The sequence below is a fragment of the Aquarana catesbeiana genome, linkage group LG02 (genome assembly GCF_042186555.1).
Source record: "Aquarana catesbeiana isolate 2022-GZ linkage group LG02, ASM4218655v1, whole genome shotgun sequence".
NCBI classification, from domain to species: domain Eukaryota; kingdom Metazoa; phylum Chordata; class Amphibia; order Anura; family Ranidae; genus Aquarana; species Aquarana catesbeiana.
In genome coordinates, this window is record NC_133325.1 from 203,039,125 (window position 1) to 203,057,412 (window position 18,288).

The window sequence follows — 18,288 nt, forward strand, 5'->3', positions numbered from 1 at the left end:
TAGGCAAGGAGACAGCACAAGCTGTGAAAGAATGCCGTACGCTACAGTCTGAGATGCTAGCAACCCTCCAGTCCTTTAGGACTATGGTCGAGAAGCTGCAGGTAGAAGCCCCTTTCAGTAGGGAGAGCTCCCCCTCTCAGGAGGGGATGTCAACCAGTAATAATGGGGGGTCCCAAGAAACGGCTCCCTGTTATTCAGATAAGGAGGAGATAGAGGACTCACAGCAGAGGTCTCAGGAGCAAGTGGAGGATTCTGACCAGGATAGTCGGATCGAGGCTAGGCCTGGGGGACATCTCCTCTTCTTAGCCGAAGACATGGAGGGTCTCCTCAAGGCAATCTATACGTCTGAGGACATTCAGATGCTGTCCACTCAGGTCTCAGCTCAAGATAAAGTTTATAGGGGACTGGACAAACCTCCAGCTAGGTTTCTTCCAGTGCACCAATCCTTTAAGGATATAATCCTAAGGGAGTGGAGGGAACCTGAGCGCAAGGTATTAACACTTAAGACCTGGAAACGTAGATGCCCCTTTAAGGATGAGGAGGAGGAGAAATTCCTAAAAGTACCACATTTAGATGCTTCTTTGGCACAAGTATCTAAACGTTCGGATCTCCTGTTTGAGGATTCCAGCAACATTCGGGATCAAATGGATAGAAAATCTGAAACCTTGTTGCGCAGATCCTGGGATGCTAATGCTGCAGCTATTGGTCCAGCATTGGCCTCCACCTGTTTCACCAGAAACGCAGATGCATGGGTCAGCAGGTTGATGAACCATGTCTCGCGTAAGAACGAATCCAAGGAGGTATTAGATTCTCTGTAGGTTATTGGGAAGGCGGTAGCCTTTCTGGCAGATGCTGCTGTAGAAACACTGAGAACAACTGCCAAGTCGACGGCTCTACTAAACTCCGCCAGAAGAGCCCTTTGGGTCAAAATGTGGGATGGAGATTTTACCTCTAAATCTCGACTCTGCGGTATACCATTTGAGGGCTCGCTGCTCTTCGGCTTGGACCTAGAACAGGTCCTGTCCTGATCAACAGAAAAGGGCAAGAAATTCCCAACTAAACCCAAGAGGGATAAAGGGAAGAAATTTTTTCGAGGCCCCCCCTTCAAAGAGCCAGTTTAAGGGTAAGAAGGAGCCGAGGAAAAAGCGGGGATTTGGTAAGGGCAAGAAGAAAGGTGGAATCCTTTTTTCTGGGTCCGTACCTTCCAACAAGGAAGCCAAATGACGCCAACATAAAGGTTGGTGGGAGGCTCTTGTGGTTTCTTTCCCAATGGGAGAAGATCACACAGAGCCCTTGCATCCTAAATCTTATAAGGGAGGGTTACAGGTTGGAATTTCTGTCCCCCCCTCCAAACTTTTTCATGTCTACCTGTCTCCCCAGGGATCCACTGAAAGCAAGAGGCCTTTTGGGGAGTGTCCGCAAGCTTGCAAAACAGGAGGTCATTATTGCTGTTCCCGTGAGTCAGATTGCCCAAGGGTTTTATTCCCACATCTTTGTGGTTCCGAAACCATCAGGAAAATTTCGGCTGATCATAAACCTATGGAAGCCGAACCAGTACTTGCTATACAAAAAAGTTCTGGAGAGTATCTATATGGTCAGAAGACACCTCCAAGGGGGAGTCTTCATGATCACGTTAGATCTGAAAGATGCTTATTTGCATGTCCCCATTGACCTGGAACACCAGAAGTACCTGCGTTTCGTGGTTCAGACAGAGCAGGGTGTCCAGCACAGGCAGTTCAGGGCACTCCCCTTCGGCCTAGTGGCCAGTCCGAGAATCTTTACCAAGTTTCTTGCCGAAGTGGTGTCTTTTCTGCACCTCCAGAGGATAGCCTTGATCCCATACTTGGACGATTTCCTAATTTACAGTCTGGCCCTAGAACAGCTCCGGTCAGACCGAGACAGAGGGTTGTCCACTCGAATCTCTGGGCTGGATGATCAGCCGGAAGAAGTCCTCCTTGGATCCCTTGCAGTCCAAGGTGTACCTAGGGTGCCGGGTAGACTCAGTGGCTCCAAGGATTTTTCTTCCCCTAGAGAAAATCTCAAAGGTACAGGGGGCTGTGTCAGCTCTCCACGAGACCGGAGAGGCCTCTCTGAGGACCATTATGGGAGTACTGGGGCTTATGTCATCTTGCGTCCCATGGGTCCAGCTCCACTCTCGGGGGCTCCAAGGATTCCTTTTCTCCTCCTGGGACGGGAGAAGAGAATACCTGGACGTAAGAGTATCTCTCTAAGGATAGCTATGAAACTCCTTAGACTGGTGGCTCAGTCCTAACAGCCTGTCAGGGGGTCGGACATGGTCACAACAAAATCCACTAAGCGTAGCAACGGACGCAAGTGCCTGGGGCTGGGGAGCTCACTTGGGAGATCTTTACGCCCAGGGTCCTTGGGACCCGAAGCAGAGCGAAGCTTTCTCTAATTTCTGGCAGTCAGAAAGGCGTTAAACTTTTTCGAGGACCAGGTCCAGGGGAGAGAAGTACAAATCTTCTCAGATAAAGCAGTGGCTGTGTCCTACCTGGGAGGAACTAGGTCCAGCAGGCTAATGAAGCTGACCCAGAAGATCCTGGAGGAAGCCGAGAAGAGAATTCTCTGTCTCTGCAGTCCATATAAAAGGGTCCCTCAATTTTCAGGCAGACTTCCTCAGCAGGCAGCCTATTCATCAGAGAGAGTGGGAGCTAAACGAGGAGGTTTTCTCTCTGGTGAGCCAACATTATGGCAACCAGATTTGTTTGCTTGCAGGAAGAACAGAAAAGTTTGGAAATTCTTCTCTCACCAGGGAGCAGGGCTCCTGGGGGTAGATGCCTTAGCCCAGAGTTGGGATTTCGGCCTGGCGTACGCATTCCCTCCCCTGGTGCTCATTCCCCGGGTGTTACAGAAGCTGTCCCTGTCACAGGGATGCCTCATTCTGATTGCACCCTGGTGGCCGAAGCGGGCATGGTTCCCCACCCTGAAGAAGTGGTCGATTGCTCCTCCGTTTCATCTCCCGTCCTGACACAATCTCCTCTACCAGGGCCCAGTCGTTCATCCTGACCCGGGGTTCCTTTCTCTGACGTCCTGGTTTTTGAGAGGGGGATCCTCAGGAGTAGGGGATGTTCGGAGAAGGTGATTGATACGCTTTTGCTTAGTAGGAAACCAGTCACTAGACATGTCTATGCAAAAGTATGGATGGTTTTCTCTCGCTGGGCTCAGTCTAGGGAAGACACTCTCCAAACAATCCCGACAGTCCTAGATTTCCTCCAGGAGGGGGTTGACCAAGGTTTAGCTGTCAGTACCCTCAGAGTCCAGGTTGCAGCCCTTTCAGTGTTTCTGGACAGTAGACTGGCTCTGAACTCCCTTGTAAAAAGATTTTTGACAGCCAGGGAAAGGGTAATTCCGGTAAGGACAAACAGGTTTCCACTGTGGGACTTGTCCCTAGTACTGGACGCCCTAACAAAAGGGCCTTTCGAGCTGGTGGCTCAAATTTAATTTAAATTTCTTTCCCTTTAAAATGGCCTTCCTTCTGGCCATCACCACAGCCAGAAGGGTTGGAGACCTACAGGCTCTGACTATTAAAGAGCCTTTTTTGTTTATTCCTAGAGGATAGGGTAATCCTCAGACAGGATTCGTTATATTTACCTAAGGAAGGTGACCTCGGTCTTCAACTGGTCACCGGTCATTATACTTCCATCAATTTGTCAGCACCCCAAAAATGATAAGGAAGAAAAATATCATTAATTAGACTTTAGACGTTGTCTTCTGGTCTATTTAGAGAGAGTAAGAGCGTTTAGGAGATCAAACCATCTACTAATTTTTCTGGCCAGAGAAAGGGTCTTTAGGCCTCCAAGCCAACGATAGCCAGGTGGATCAAGCAGACTATCTCAATAGTTTACGAGCATTCGGGTAGACCTGTCCTAGCTCACCTTAAGGCTCACTCAACAAGATCACTGGTGACCTCCTGGGCAGAGAGGGCAGGCGGCTCGATTGATCAGATCTGCAAGGCAGCAACATGGACGAGGCAAAATACCTTCCTGAGGCACTACAGAAGGTCCTACAGGCGGTGGTCCCACCCTAAGGTAGGCCTGAAATTCTTGCTCATCGTCTCAGGTGTGCCGGTCTGAAAGATGACTGGAGAAAATTACCAGTTACACTTACCGGTAACGGGTTTTCTAGGAAATCTTCCAGAACGGCAGGCCTACTTCCCTCCCCCTAAGTGTTGGTGGTGTTTTAATTCTCACAGAATGTACCTTCTGGCACCAGTGTGGGCTTATACTTTGTCATAACTGAGGGACAGAGGGAAGGGTGGGTCCTTTTAAACTCTGTTGTTGATTATGTTTCCTGTCAGATGAGACCCGTCATCTCAGGTGTGCCGTCCTGGAAGATTTCCTAGAAAACACGTTACCGGTAAGTGTAACTTCTAATTTATTTTGAAGAAATACACGTTCATTAATTTAAAAAAACAAAACTGTAAAGTTAGCCCAATTTTTTTATATAATGTGAAAGATGATGTTACGCTGAGTAAATGGATACCTAACATGTCATGTTTTAAAATTGTGCACATTCATGGAATGGAGACAAACTACGGTACTTAAAAATCCCCATATGCAATGCATAAAAATATCTACAGGTTTACTGTTTAGAGTTTGAGGAGGTCTTGTGCTAGATTTATTGCTCTCGCTAGTCAACTAATTAGTAAATTGAGTCCACCTGTGTGTAATTTAATCTCGGTATAAATATAGCTGTTCTGTGAAGCCCTCAAAGGTTTGTTAGAGAACCTTAGTGAACAAACCGCATCATGAAGGCCAAGGAACACACCAGACAGGTCAGGGATAAAGTTGTGGAGAAGTTTAAAACAGGGTTAGGGTATAAAAAAATATCCCAAGCTGTGAACATCTCACAGAGCCCTGTTCAATCCGTAATCCGAAAATGCAAAGTGTATGGCACAGCTTCAAACCTACCAAGACATGGACGTCCACCTAAACTGACAGGCCTGGCAAGAAGAACATTAATCAGAAAAGCAGCCAAGAGGCCCATGGTAACTCTCGAGGAGATGCAGAGATCCACAGCTCAGGTGGGAGGATCTGTCTACAGGACAACTATTAGTCTTGCACGCCACAAATCTGGCCTTTATGGAAGAGTGGCAAGAAGAAAGCCATTGTTCAAAGAAAGCCATAAGAAGTCCCATTTGCAGTTTGCTAGAAGCCATGCAGGGGACACGGCAAACGTGAAAGAAGGTGCTCTGGTCAGATGAGAACAAAATTGAACTTTCTGGCCTAATAACAAAACGCCATGTGTGGTGGAAAACTAACATATCACATAACCCTGAACACACCACCCCCCACTGTGAAACATGGTGGTGGCAGCATCATGTTGTGGGGATGCTTTTCTTCAGCAGGGACAGGGAAGCTGATCAGAGTTGATGGGAAGATGAATGGAACCAAATACAGGGCAATGTTAGAGTCTGCAAAAGACTTGAGACTGGGTCGAAGGTTCACCTTCCATCAGGATAACGACCCTAAACCTTCAGCCAGAGCTACAATGGAATGGTTTGGGTCAAAGCATATTCATGTGTTAGAATGGCCCAGTCAAAGTCCAGACCTAAATCCAATTGAGAATCTGTGGCAAGACTTGAAAATTGCTGTTCACAGCCACTCTCCATCCAATCTGACAGAGCTTGAGCTATCTTGCAAAGAAGAATGAGCAAAAATGTCACTCTCTAAATGTGCAAAGCTGGTAGACATACCCAAAAAGACTTGCAACTGTAATTGCAGCGAAAGGTGGTTCTACAAAGTATTGACTCAGGGGGGCTGAATACAAATGCATGCCACATTTTTCATATATTTATTTGTAAAAAATGTTGAAAATCATTTTCCTTCCACTTCACAATTATGTCCCGCTTTGTGTTGACTATAACATAAAATCCTAATAAAATACATTTACATTTTTGGTTGTAACATGACAAAATGTGGAAAATTTCAAGGGGTATAAATACTTTTTCAAGGCACAGTATATGGTGCTCCTTAGTCATATTTTTCTTGAGTTTATATGCCTTTGGTAGTAAAGACTGACAAAAGATTGCACTCTTTGCTCAAAAAGAACCCTTATCTGATTATGATTTGGATATTTATTGCTACTTGCCTGTAAGGGGCACCTCTGCTTTCCCTTAAGTAATCTCACTGTACGAGTGATCATTGGTAATCATTGGTGCATTGATGCAGGATTGAGTAAAGGTTTAGGGCTTCACAGTATGGCCATTACATTTGTAGGATTCCACAATGCTATTTAGTGTTTTAATCAAAACAGCACATGTAATACCTTGTATTGCTTATTGGTTTAACTTCCAAGTTTATATTCTTTATCCTGCATTTGCTTTAATGTAAATAAGTTTAATATACTAAAAACCTCTGAAGCATAAACTTGTCCTTTTAAATGGAAGTAGTTGTGTAAAGCAAATCAAAGTCTACTTTCACTGCTTAGTAAGTATATGGGATCTGGCAACACCATTGTTAGATTGTTCTGCTTTTGCAATATTTATAATATTTTTTACATCTTTATGCAATATTTATTTATGCTTATTGAAGCAGCATTAACAGCTCCTGCACTGAAACGCTCATTAGCCTGGAATTTTTCATATTTATTTTAGGTAGTATATGTAATCATAGCCTGGGATTATGGGATATGTTTTATTCGCTTAAGAAGAATCATGTGACAAAACTGACTGTTGAGTGCTACTAATCGTTCTCAGTGTTGGTCATTTGTGTATAAAGGTGCCATACAAGGTCTGATAAAACCAGTTTGAGTATCATTCTGTGACAGGGTGGGTCATATAGAGGTGCAGTTTGCGATTGTGAGAAGTGTTGTAAAATCACTTTGAGAATGAGAAGAAAAGGATAAAAAGCTTTGAATTTTTTTTCTGTAGCAAATCCATTTGTTGTCAGCAAGCCATAGTGGAACCTAGCAACACGCAAGGTCATCCAACGGCTGGCAAATCTCTTCACACCTGCCATTTTCGGTTAAACTTGAAAATACTCTGGTAGGAAATACAGTGAATGGGAAATTTATGGAGAAGAAACGGAATATGAACATTATTGTATTTCATTATCTTTGAAGTGAGCCTAAATTCAGCGACAGAGTATTTAATTGATTTTGTCAGTAATTATGCAAATATGTTGTGTTTAAATCGTGGTTCCGCCAAAAAAAAAAAAAAAAATTAAAGTCAGCAGCTACAAAAAGTGTAGCTGCTGACTTTTAGTAATCGGACACTCACTTGTCCCATGGTCCAGCAATGTGGGCGCAGGAAGCCCCGCTCCTCTCCCCCTCCTCTCCACGGCGCCGACATTGTTACTGTGGGCGCTCGGCTGTGGCTTCACAGCCAGGCACACACTGCGTATGCGTGAGCCGCGCTGTGAATGGCCAGGCAATCTTCTGGGACCTGTGATGTGTCCCAGAAGATTGCAGGGGGGGGTGAACTTACTTCCGGTGCCGCGGAGCCCCGGGAGGAAGTGAGAGCTGGATGCCTCTAAAAAGAGGGTATCCGCTCCCCCTCCAAAAAAATGACATGCCAAATGTGGCATGTCAGGAGGTCACCGTCACTTAAAGCGGAAGTTCCATTTCTGGGTGGAACTCCGCTTTAAGCAAGCCATAGATAAATAGAAATTTGGCCATTTCAGCTGGACTGGCTGAATTTCAATCCATCTATGGGCAGGCTGGTTGTACACAAGTTGATCTCTCAATCGACCTGTGTACAACCAGACTGTTGGGTTTATTCTTCCAGTCAGTGACACCGACTATAGCCGGCAACACTGATCATTGTATTCTGACAATGTGTGCTGCGGGAGTGATTTCCCCATCCACCAATGTGTGGATGGGGGAAGCAGCACATATTCTTTTAACAAAAAAAAAATGTATGGCCTGCCTTAAACCACAGCAAATGATCAGAGTTGGAGAGTTCTCATCTCCTTGTTAATGCGGCCATTATCTGTAACAGCTGCATGTAACGTTTTTCACAATGTTTTTACAGGCTAATTCATGACAGGGAGCTCACTCTGTACGACGGTACCAGGCTACTTCGAGGAGATAGATATCAGTTTTTAAAGAAGGAACTAGAAATTTCAGATGCTGAGCTACAAGAAAGGTATTTACAGAAACGTTAAAGCTTGCCACAGACGTTGCAGTCTTTTTGTACTACACCCTTTAGATTTGCCCACACCTATATAGTTCAAGGATCTATCTAAACAATCTACTAATTTCAAGGTATTCTAGAATTTGATTGTACCAGGTGTTCAACGCTTCCTTGCTCCCTCACGAGATAGACTTGGGATTTTGGTTGCTGAATTTACACTGCTCTATGCACACTACAGGTCCCCTAGTCCAAAGTGTATTGTTTGTTCCAAACAAACTAAAGAGAGGCAGGAAAAGGGAGGTTTCAGGAGCTCCTCTTCATCCATCAAGTTAGGAGGCCTATAGTATATGCAGACCAATAATTTCCTGTTTGCTGCCTACCCTTGAAGCTCCAGCCACAAGGAATCCACTTCCTCCCTGCCTGTTTCCAATATCATCCCTTATATTCACTATCAAATTACTCTTGATGTATATGCACACCTTTCAACCTATTGACTGCCGCAAGCCAGTCATGTGTTCTGTCAAATAATGTTTCCGATGCTCCAAGTATTTCCAGTTCTGTAATTTTATTCACTAAACTCCTAGCATTTTTTAACATGCCTTTTAATTTTGTACCAGCACATTTACTTTCTACTTGTGTGTTTTGATGCTGCAATATTATTCTGTCACCCCCTGGTCACTCTAGCTACTCCACCAACACTGACTACAGTAGAACTCCCTCTGATCCTCACTCACCACCTGGAATAGCTTTGTTTGTTCGCCACCACCACCAATTTGAAAAGTTCTTCTAACTTTTTGTCCATCTTCTCCCCTGCTAAAACTGTACTCTCTCCACTTAGGTTAGTTTCTGTTATAAAGCTTGTAGCTCACCAAAAAGTCAGTCCTGTTCTCCAGGAACCCAAAAACCTCCTTTCTGCACCAGTAGTTTCTTAGCCACTTGTTAAATTTCCTAAGCTCTTGTTGCCTTTCTGGTGTGGCTCAAGGTACAGGCAGTATTTCTGAGAATGCTGCCTTGGATGTCTGTTTCTTTAATATAGTTCCTAAATCCCTGAAATAGTTTTTTAGGATACTCTATCTTCCTCTAATTTTGTCACTGGTACTAATGTGTACCATGACAGCTGGGTCCTTCCCAGCCTCACCTAACAATCTGTCCACCTGATCCACAATGTGCTGAACTTGAGCGCCCGGTAAACAACATTCTGTTAGGGCAATCTGTCACAAATATCATGATCTCCTAACCTTCTAATAATTGAGTCCCCTACCACCAGTATTTGTCTATCCTTTCTTGTAACCTTGCCCCCATCCATTGTTCCCCTGGCAGCTAGGGGAGTCAGTCTGCTTCAGTAAAACCACTCCCTGACTGATATCCCCTTCATCACACAACCAAGCATATTTATTGGCATGTGTCAGCTCAGGACTGGCCTAACACTTTTCCCTCTACCCTGCCTAATGGTCACCTATCTACCTGGTTCTCCTGTCTGCACCTCCATATCTCCACCCACCTCTGTACTGGCTCCTGCCAGCACCTGATGGGTACATTCCAAACTCCCTTTCAGGTTGACAATGCTTTGCAGTGTTGCCAGTTTACAAAATGTGGAATTATTTGGGGTTAATATTCTAAAGGCAAATAAGCTGTTCACTTTGCAAGGAAAGTTGCAGTTTGCAAGGGAATGTTCCTAAGAGCTTAGTGGATGTGGTGAAATTTCACTATGCAAAGAATAATCAATCATGTGAAAGGTAAATGGCTTTTTTAAAAAACAAAATTCCTTGAATGCGATTAAGTATTCTTTGCAAAGTGAATTTTCACCACATTCACTAAGCTCTGAGGAAAATTCCCTTGCAGCCTATTTGACATTAGACTATCCACCCCAAATACTTCCACATTGTGTCAGCAGCTGGCAACACTGTAGCGCATTTTCAACCTGAAAGGGAGTGATGGGAGCAGAGCTTCACCTCATTCACTGAACTCTGGAGAAAATTTCCTTGCAATGTGAGCATTCTATTTGCCTTTATTACAGGATAAATTCATCTTTCGTAACATGTTACACCTATATTCAGAGTGTAACATGTAATATGTTATGAATGGACCAGCGCCCGCACCTCCCCGACCCTGATCTGACAGCTAGCAGGGATCTCACCACCCCCCTCCCCCGCCAGGCTGTCACAATTTAAAAAAAGAAAGAGGCCACACCACCCAGTCAGTGTGTTGTGAATGGAAAACTACAAGGTCCGGCAGACTTTGCAGCTGTCGGCTTGTAGTTTTCAATGAACTACCATGGCACTGAGCGCTGTGGTAGTTCATTGTGTCTCTGTCAGAATGTAACTGCTTCCTCTTATAAGGTAGGAGCAAGCCGGTACACTGACAGATCTGCAGGGGACCTGCATGGCATCAACGATCTGCTAATCGCTGGTGTAATGCTTTGCAGGCTCCTGCAACAAAAAATAATACATTAACATTTTTTACCTGCAAAAAAATGTACACCAATTGTATCACCAATTGAGTGTCCACTGGGTCAGTATATGACCAAACAATCGGACTTTAGGTGTAGAAACAGGACCATTAAGACTTCAAAATATGCTATTATGTGCATAAATATATATACAGAATATCATGTATATATCTTGCAGATGTCTTGTGTTTTTCCTGTTGATATTTGGTCAAGACATCAATTTGTAGGCTTATATATCATCGAAAGGTTCGTGAAAGATCGTGTGCTTGCCGTCTACTTACTGAATCCAAATAGAGCAGATATACAGAAGTTATCCAAGTAAATTTGCCTTTGAGATGTAGTCCACGATAAGTCAAGTATCAATAGATGATACTTAGATAATCCACTTTGTATGTATGGGAGATAAAGCTTATAATAAAAAAGCAAATAAACAGATTGATAAAAACAAAAAAACAAAAACCCATATGGGGCTAGTATGAACATTGCATGGAATGCAACACATTTCATTACCACACAGGTGATTTTATCAAGAGCAGTGCAGTAAAAAGTTATCTTCGCCTGGAAAATACAGGTATATGAAACAAATTGGCACCCAGGTGTCTGGGGATGTGGAAAAACCAGGCCGGAAGTAAAGTTGTACCGTAAATTGAATCATGTCATTAAAGAGCAAAAACCAGAAGTGATACCACGTCGAAAAAAACGTCACCAACATGTTCCCCTAAAAGGTGTCTGGGTCAAGGAGAAAGATTTGGAGTAATACCACACTGGAAAAGTTAGATAGATAGAAAGATATCACCATCAAAGCATTTAAACTGAAAATAGCATCTAGTAAATCAAAAAAGTATTTTTAAAAAAAATAGACCTCAACTTATCAAAAAATATATACCTCATCAAAGGAAAAAAATCACATAAAAAAAACGTAAATAAATTTATTCCAATTTAAATATTTAAAGATGGGAGGAATTTACAAGCAATAGGCAAAATTAATAGTCATTTACACCTGTTGCAACATTAGATTTCAATCTATATGTCCATTTTCTAGGTGAAAATAAAGCAAAAGTATATTGAAAAAAAAAACAAACAAATGCAGCCATCACAGAAAACGCTACTAATCTGCAATATATTATATTTTTGGTCCTTTAAATTTTATATTGATGTGACAGTTGAGCACAAAACATGTGTGAGATGACCAAGACTACTGGAGGATATTATGTATTTCAATTATTTTTTTATTTCAATTTTATATTTTTTTTGTGGTGTTATTGTTTTTTATTTTATCTTTTCTTTTTTTAATGTATCATCCATCAATCTACTGTGCTAATAGGAATTGTCTATTCAAGAAATGCAGTGCAAGCTGCATAGTTGTTGTGTTACCCCCTACATTTTGAAATGAACTTTGGGTAATGCTTCCTTTGAAACTCATCTTTACTAGGCAGTCTGAGCCTGACTTAACTTCATGGAAACATTTTATTTTCTAAAAAAAATAGGAAAAAGTTTCCCTTTGAACTTGCCAAAGGACTGCATTAATATCAAGCTTCATGTATTCCCTATATCCTTCTCGTTTCATCTCTTGTACCGAAAATGGTAACTATAGCAACAGAGTTTATTTTACCATCCTTAAAAAAGCATGGATGTTAGCTTCTTATGAACTGTAGTGTTGCACTTGCCAATTAAGGCATACATATTTTTTTTTTTAGTAATTTATATGGATCTGACATTCTACAGCATAAAAAAAAACAATGAGCTAATCATGCAATGATGAGCTTCATAATGAGCTTCTGGAGTAATAGCCTTACCAAAGTCATACAAACACACTTAAAAATACAGGGCTAATTGGGTGGATGTTGGCTTACTGCCAGGATTTTTTGGGTGAAAACTAGAAAACCTGGAATCAAAATCTATACAAATACTGTAGATGGAGGACTACAGTAAACTGTGCAGACAATGTCACTGGAGGGAACTGAACCGAAAATATCTGGAGCGATTTGTGCACTGTTTCATTATTTATGAGAATTACACTTATCAGTAATCATTTATGATGTCAGACATGTTGGGTCCAAAACTCAAAACATTAATACATATCCCATGCTGCCATCCTTACTTGTGTGTGTTCCATCAGGAAACTGGTGGGTACCCATATGTTCTTTTTACTAAATCACAAGCTGTATAAAGCTATCTCTACAAAAACAAAAATGTAATTTTAAACATCTCATTTTCTAGCATTAGAACAATTAGCACACTCAATGAAGAATAAAGAGTTTTTACATTCTCAAAAGATCAAAGTTACAGCTGTTTTCCTTATTGCAACTTTTATTTAATTTTTTTTTAAGTGAATTGTGTATATGATGTAATAGTGTTGATCAAATACTGTATATCCCAAAGCTCACTCAAAAGGGTGACCAGAACCAGGCCTGGAACCTGGTCTTGTTTAATATCTGTAGTTAACAGTATGCTACAGCATGTATTGTATAGATGAATTCTGCTCTGTCGGCTATTTACAGCAGAATACAGGTAGATAGATACTGATGTAAAATACGAGCTACTAAGTATATTCCTTAACAATTGAGATTTCAAAAAGGAAAGTGTAGAATTTGTGAATCTTTAGTTCATTGTCTCTGTGATTGGTAAAATAAATGGTTCTATTTTCTCCCAAATTACCTCTTCTATTTTATCATGTAATAAATTGTGAAAAAATAACAATGAATGATAGAATCAAGATGTAATTAGGTTAAGGCTGAACTCCGGGAATTCAACTACATTGTAAAAACTGCATACATACCATGAGTTAAGTCCAACAAGGTGCCGGCTGTCTTGTAGACTTATCTCTATTATTTACATCTGACAGGTTTATTGTGCTCCAGGAAGAAAACACCTGGAGCTCCAATGCTGCTCGCTGTGGTCTCGGTTCTTTAAGAGCAGAGCCGCTGGATCTGTTATGCTTACCCCTCTCCTTGTTTTGCCCATTTACAGAAGCCTTTGTATGATGTGAACTCATTCACAAAGTACAAAGGCTTCTGTGAATGGGCAGCAGAGAGGAGGGGTGAGCATGTAAGTTCCTTCACCTGGTTTCCTCCTTTAAAAACGATGGAGCTGGCCTGCTTCCAAGTGGAAAAAAAAGATAAAAATTGCCAACAGTGTCAGAAAACTAGCTGTTTATAATTTTTTTTTTTTTTTTTTTTTTTTTTTACCTCTCTCGAAATGTAGATACAAATAACAGGGAGGTTGCCCAGGGCTGTTTTTATAATAGTATGTGTCAAAACTGTTTTTCATTTAAAAAATTGTAAAATAATTTTGACATTTAAGTGGGTTTTATACTACTGGATGTACGTCTACTATCTCTGTTGGTAATATTTTTCATTCATGTGTAAGAATAAATGTCAAGTATGCCTGATACATAACCACTACATTTGTTGTAACCATTTAATTTTTTTTTGTTTTTGCAGGTCAATCTTTCCTATTCACCCTTCTTTTAGAATCATTGCTTTGGCAGAGCCACCAGTGATTGGCAGCACTACTCAGCAATGGCTGGGTCCCGAGCTTCTCACTATGTTTCTGTATCATATGGTAAAACCATCCACCAGAAAAGAGGAGATTCAAATAATGAAGGGAATGGTAAGAACTCTGTGATCTTTCTCAATATTTAATGTACTAGTTGCATTGTAAAACAATTAATTTGTTACTTTGAATTGATTCAGCGCTCACATAGCCTCTCTGTAATGAGCTTTCTACCGTCATTTATGTTGTAGTCCCAAAAAATATTTCAAAATAAGATTTCTGTGGCTTAGATGTTTTATTTTTTGTCTTCTATTGAAGATGCAAGCATAGTTCTTGGTAGGTATTAATGTTCAGAGTAATTACAGATTTTTAAAACCTGTTACATTCACACCTCTCATATACTTTTGCTTACTTAGACTACATTTTGAAATAATATATCTGTATTTGTTTCTTGATTCCCTATGTCCTTTGTAAATTAAACTCCATTTTTATAAGGTGTTTATTTTTTTTATTGTAAATACAAATTGTGTGTTCCTTTTTATTGCTGTAATGATTCTTTACAGTTTTTTTTATAGTAACTATGAGTATAGATGTAACTATATAGTAAGCTCAGCTAAGTACTGATCACAACCCCTATGGCCAAATAATGTGTTTCATCGTATGCTGTTAGGTGGAGAAATGGGGTTGCATGGAAGAGGTGAGGCACTATTGTAGGGTATAGTGCTGGGGTGAGATAATTGATCTCAGCAGCAAAAGGGGCAGGGTGGAGGAAGCTGAGTAGGGATCTTTACTGAGCAAAGGCTGAGCAAACTGTGGGTGGTTTACACATCATTTGGGATCTACAGGGGTTAACTGTGGGGGCTGCTACATTGCATTGACTGGCATTGATATTAAGATAACTTTATAGGAGGAAAGGCTGTAATTTATAGCAGCTTTCTTTGCTTGGTGCAGCACTGGGGCTGAGTAGGGGTTACTCTTCACATGGGATTGCCATTGATCCCAGAAGTGTGAAGTCATCCGCCCTTGGTTCACTCCCCTTAACCCTCTCTGCACTATCATTCATCCCAACTTGTAATTTTTAATTTAATCTCCTTAACTCCCCCTGAACTGTCCACCAGGTGTGTGTTGTAATCAAAAACTGTATACAGAAGTAAGGTTTTAAAACATGACTACATAAGATCTTTTACATAAAGATGATCACATTTTCACGCACATCTTTAAAGCTTTAAAAAGATGATAGATTCCTTTTAAGGTTTTTAAACTCGCTCAAATAATTCCCTGTGTGCAGTATTCAGAAATGAAACATACTACAACAATTGCTCTAACATATAAGGTAAATCAACCATCTAACCGTTTGTTGTCTGGGAAGAAACCTGTCCCAGCTCAGCCCAGCCTTGGTAATCCACTCATATCTCTGGTTATCTGAAAGTATCACTGTTGCATGGCCAGTGACTAAATGGAAATTCCGTTACTGGCCTTAAATGGTGGATCTATATTAGAAGACCTAAAAACCTTAGACAGGAGCATTTCAGTTTCCTTACGAAAGATGAAACAATTGCCAGACTAGCTTTAAACCAAACATGTACATTCAAAATCCAATTCCTTTCTGGCAAGCGCTCCATAAATCACAGAACATGAGTTTATTTTTATTCAACTGTTGAGAACAATTCCGAACCAAAGCCAATGGCCTTTCCCAAACCCTTGAGTTACTCTGACTGTTTTACACCATATTATACAATGAAGTGCACTCCAATCCACTTATCAGATGCCTCAAGCAAATGTTTCTCCAATACAGCAAACGTCATCTGCCCAGGGCACTCATAAATCATAATATGCCATATTATGATATATGAAAGTAGATAGGCAACAAGTTAACGTACATAATCCTTCATAAAGAAATGCAACATTTCAAGCCACAAAACAGGCTCTTTTTTCAGACATAGAGCTGTAAAGTTGTTTGACACCTTTACTTTGGTATTGATAAGGTTTCATTTTTTTACATTTTTTTTATTTGCTGCATACTAAAAAAAAAGCTGTTGGGAGCAATATGGAGCAAGTTGGGCTCTCTTTTTTCCTTAATGAAAACGATGTTGATACAATATAATGAAACATTTGGAAAATAGACAAAAAAGATGCTGGGACATTAAACACAACCATGGTCCAATGCCTCTAGAATTCAACATCATCACATTAAGTTTCTTTTTAACCACTTGCCGTCCACGCTATAGCCAAAAGACGTCTGCAGCATGGACTTCATTTGCCGGGAGGGCGTCCATGGATGTCTTCCCGTGCTTGAGCAGCCTGCGCGCCCCCTGCAGGGCGTGTGAGGCTCACTCTGTGATCAGCGAGTCTGAGACTCAGGTGATCACAGATCGGAGTAAGGGGTCAATCCTAACCCCTTACCACGTGATTAGCTGTCAGCCAATGACAGCTGATCATGTGATGTAAACAGAGCCGGTAATCGGCTATTTTTCCCACTCACGCTGGTAGTGTGAGGAGGGAAAAAAAGCCGTTCACCGGCGGCTGCAAGAGGGACATCAGTCCCGATCGTGGAGAGTCACTAGCGTCACCTACCAGTGCCCACCAGCACCACCTACCAGTGCCCACAGTACCACCCATCAGTGCCCACAGTGTCACCTATCAGTGGCCTCAATGTCACCTATCAGTGCCCACAGTGCCGCCTGTCACTGCCCACAGTGCCACCTATAAATCACCAATCAGTGCGTCATCACCAGTGCTGGCTATCAATACCACCTATCAGTGCCACTCAGCAGTTCCACCCATCAGGGCCCACCAGTGCCGTCTTATCAGTGCCCATCATTGTCACCTTATCTGTGCCCATCAGTGCCCATAAGTGCAGCCTCATCAGTGAATATCAATGAAGGAGAAAAATCACCCATTTGCAAAATTTTATAACAAACTATGAAACATGTTTTTTTTTGTTTAGCAAAAAATAAAAACCCAAGTGGTGATTAGATACCACCAAAAGAAAGCTCCATTTGTGTGAAAAAAATGATAAAAATTTTATCTGAGTACAGTGTAGCATGACCTCGCAATTGTCATTCAAAGTGCGACAGCGCTGAAAGCTGAAAATTGGTTTATGTGCCCAGTAAGCAAGAGGTTACGTTTTGATATTTAACAGCTCAACATTCCATTTAATTTGTTTCTCAGGTGCCAAATGTCCCAAAAGAGGCAGTGGAACAGCTGCTGACATTGACACACAAGCTACTTGACACAAAGGACCCCAATGTGAGTTACAGTTGTTTGACCTTTTATTATTGTGTGTTCTAATCAGATGGTATTTACTTATTGAAGTCTTGAATCAGGATTTCAGGCAAGCAGCTAAATGCAAGAAAAAGAGCCACTGCTCCAGTTGTATAAAGATGAAGCTGATTGGATTATCTTGCAGAGTGCTAGCCCCGGCCCGCCTCCGTGGGAAACTTGGAAAGAAGAAAGAAATGGCTGCACATCCAGAACTTCCGATTGCCTTTTATTTTGCTTCACAAAGATAACACCAGAGACACCAAACTGTGGTCACGTAGACGCATTTCACACATACCTCTTGTGCTTAATCATGACTTAGACAACTGAAAGATCTTAAATAGACTGCCCCAATAGCTACAGGTGTTCTGGTGGTGGTGATAATCGGTGATGAGAACACAACTCAATCAATCACCAAACCTCAGCCCCAAAGAGCATGCGGCTGGAGACTTGGGTAAAAGCTGAAACTGAAAGTCCATGTATCCATGCATACCAAAGAATCCTGAATACACATAGGAACATGGACCAACAGTCGTATATAAACATTTATAGATAATACCATAAACCAATAAAAACATTTGAAAAAGGAAAAAAACTATAAATAAATATACATACATAAAACGTGAAAAAACGATCGACTTAATGAAAAATAATAATATGCACATATATGACAATAAACCAATCATTCCATATAAACGTGTCTGCATGTGCAGGCACACATATCCACGTGCCCCCACACATGTCCACAAGGGACGTGCATATAAAATCATTTGCTAATCCATACTGGACCAATGAGAAATCCACAACGAAATGCATGTGTATCCACATATGTAAGCATGCATATATACATCAAGGGAAGCTGCCTCCATTATAGGATCCATAAAAACGCACAATGTCCCACAATAAATGCAGACACAGTGCCACACCCGACTATTGGATCCATACATATGTGACATGCATTCACCAAGATGAATCCAGATACAATGCA

At 41.5% G+C, this 18,288-nt stretch overlaps 1 protein-coding gene across 3 annotated transcripts in view; it reads left to right on the forward strand.

Annotated features, from left to right (window-relative positions):
- The window catches only part of VWA8 (von Willebrand factor A domain containing 8), a 686,916-nt gene that overhangs the window by 258,423 nt on the left and 410,205 nt on the right, over positions 1-18,288 (forward strand). For all 3 annotated transcript variants that reach the window (XM_073614208.1, XM_073614207.1, XM_073614209.1), the window contains exons 15-17: positions 7,994-8,107; positions 13,988-14,156; positions 17,211-17,288. In XM_073614208.1, the coding sequence (XP_073470309.1) occupies positions 7,994-8,107; positions 13,988-14,156; positions 17,211-17,288 (361 nt within the window). The remainder of the gene's footprint in view (positions 1-7,993; positions 8,108-13,987; positions 14,157-17,210; positions 17,289-18,288) is intronic.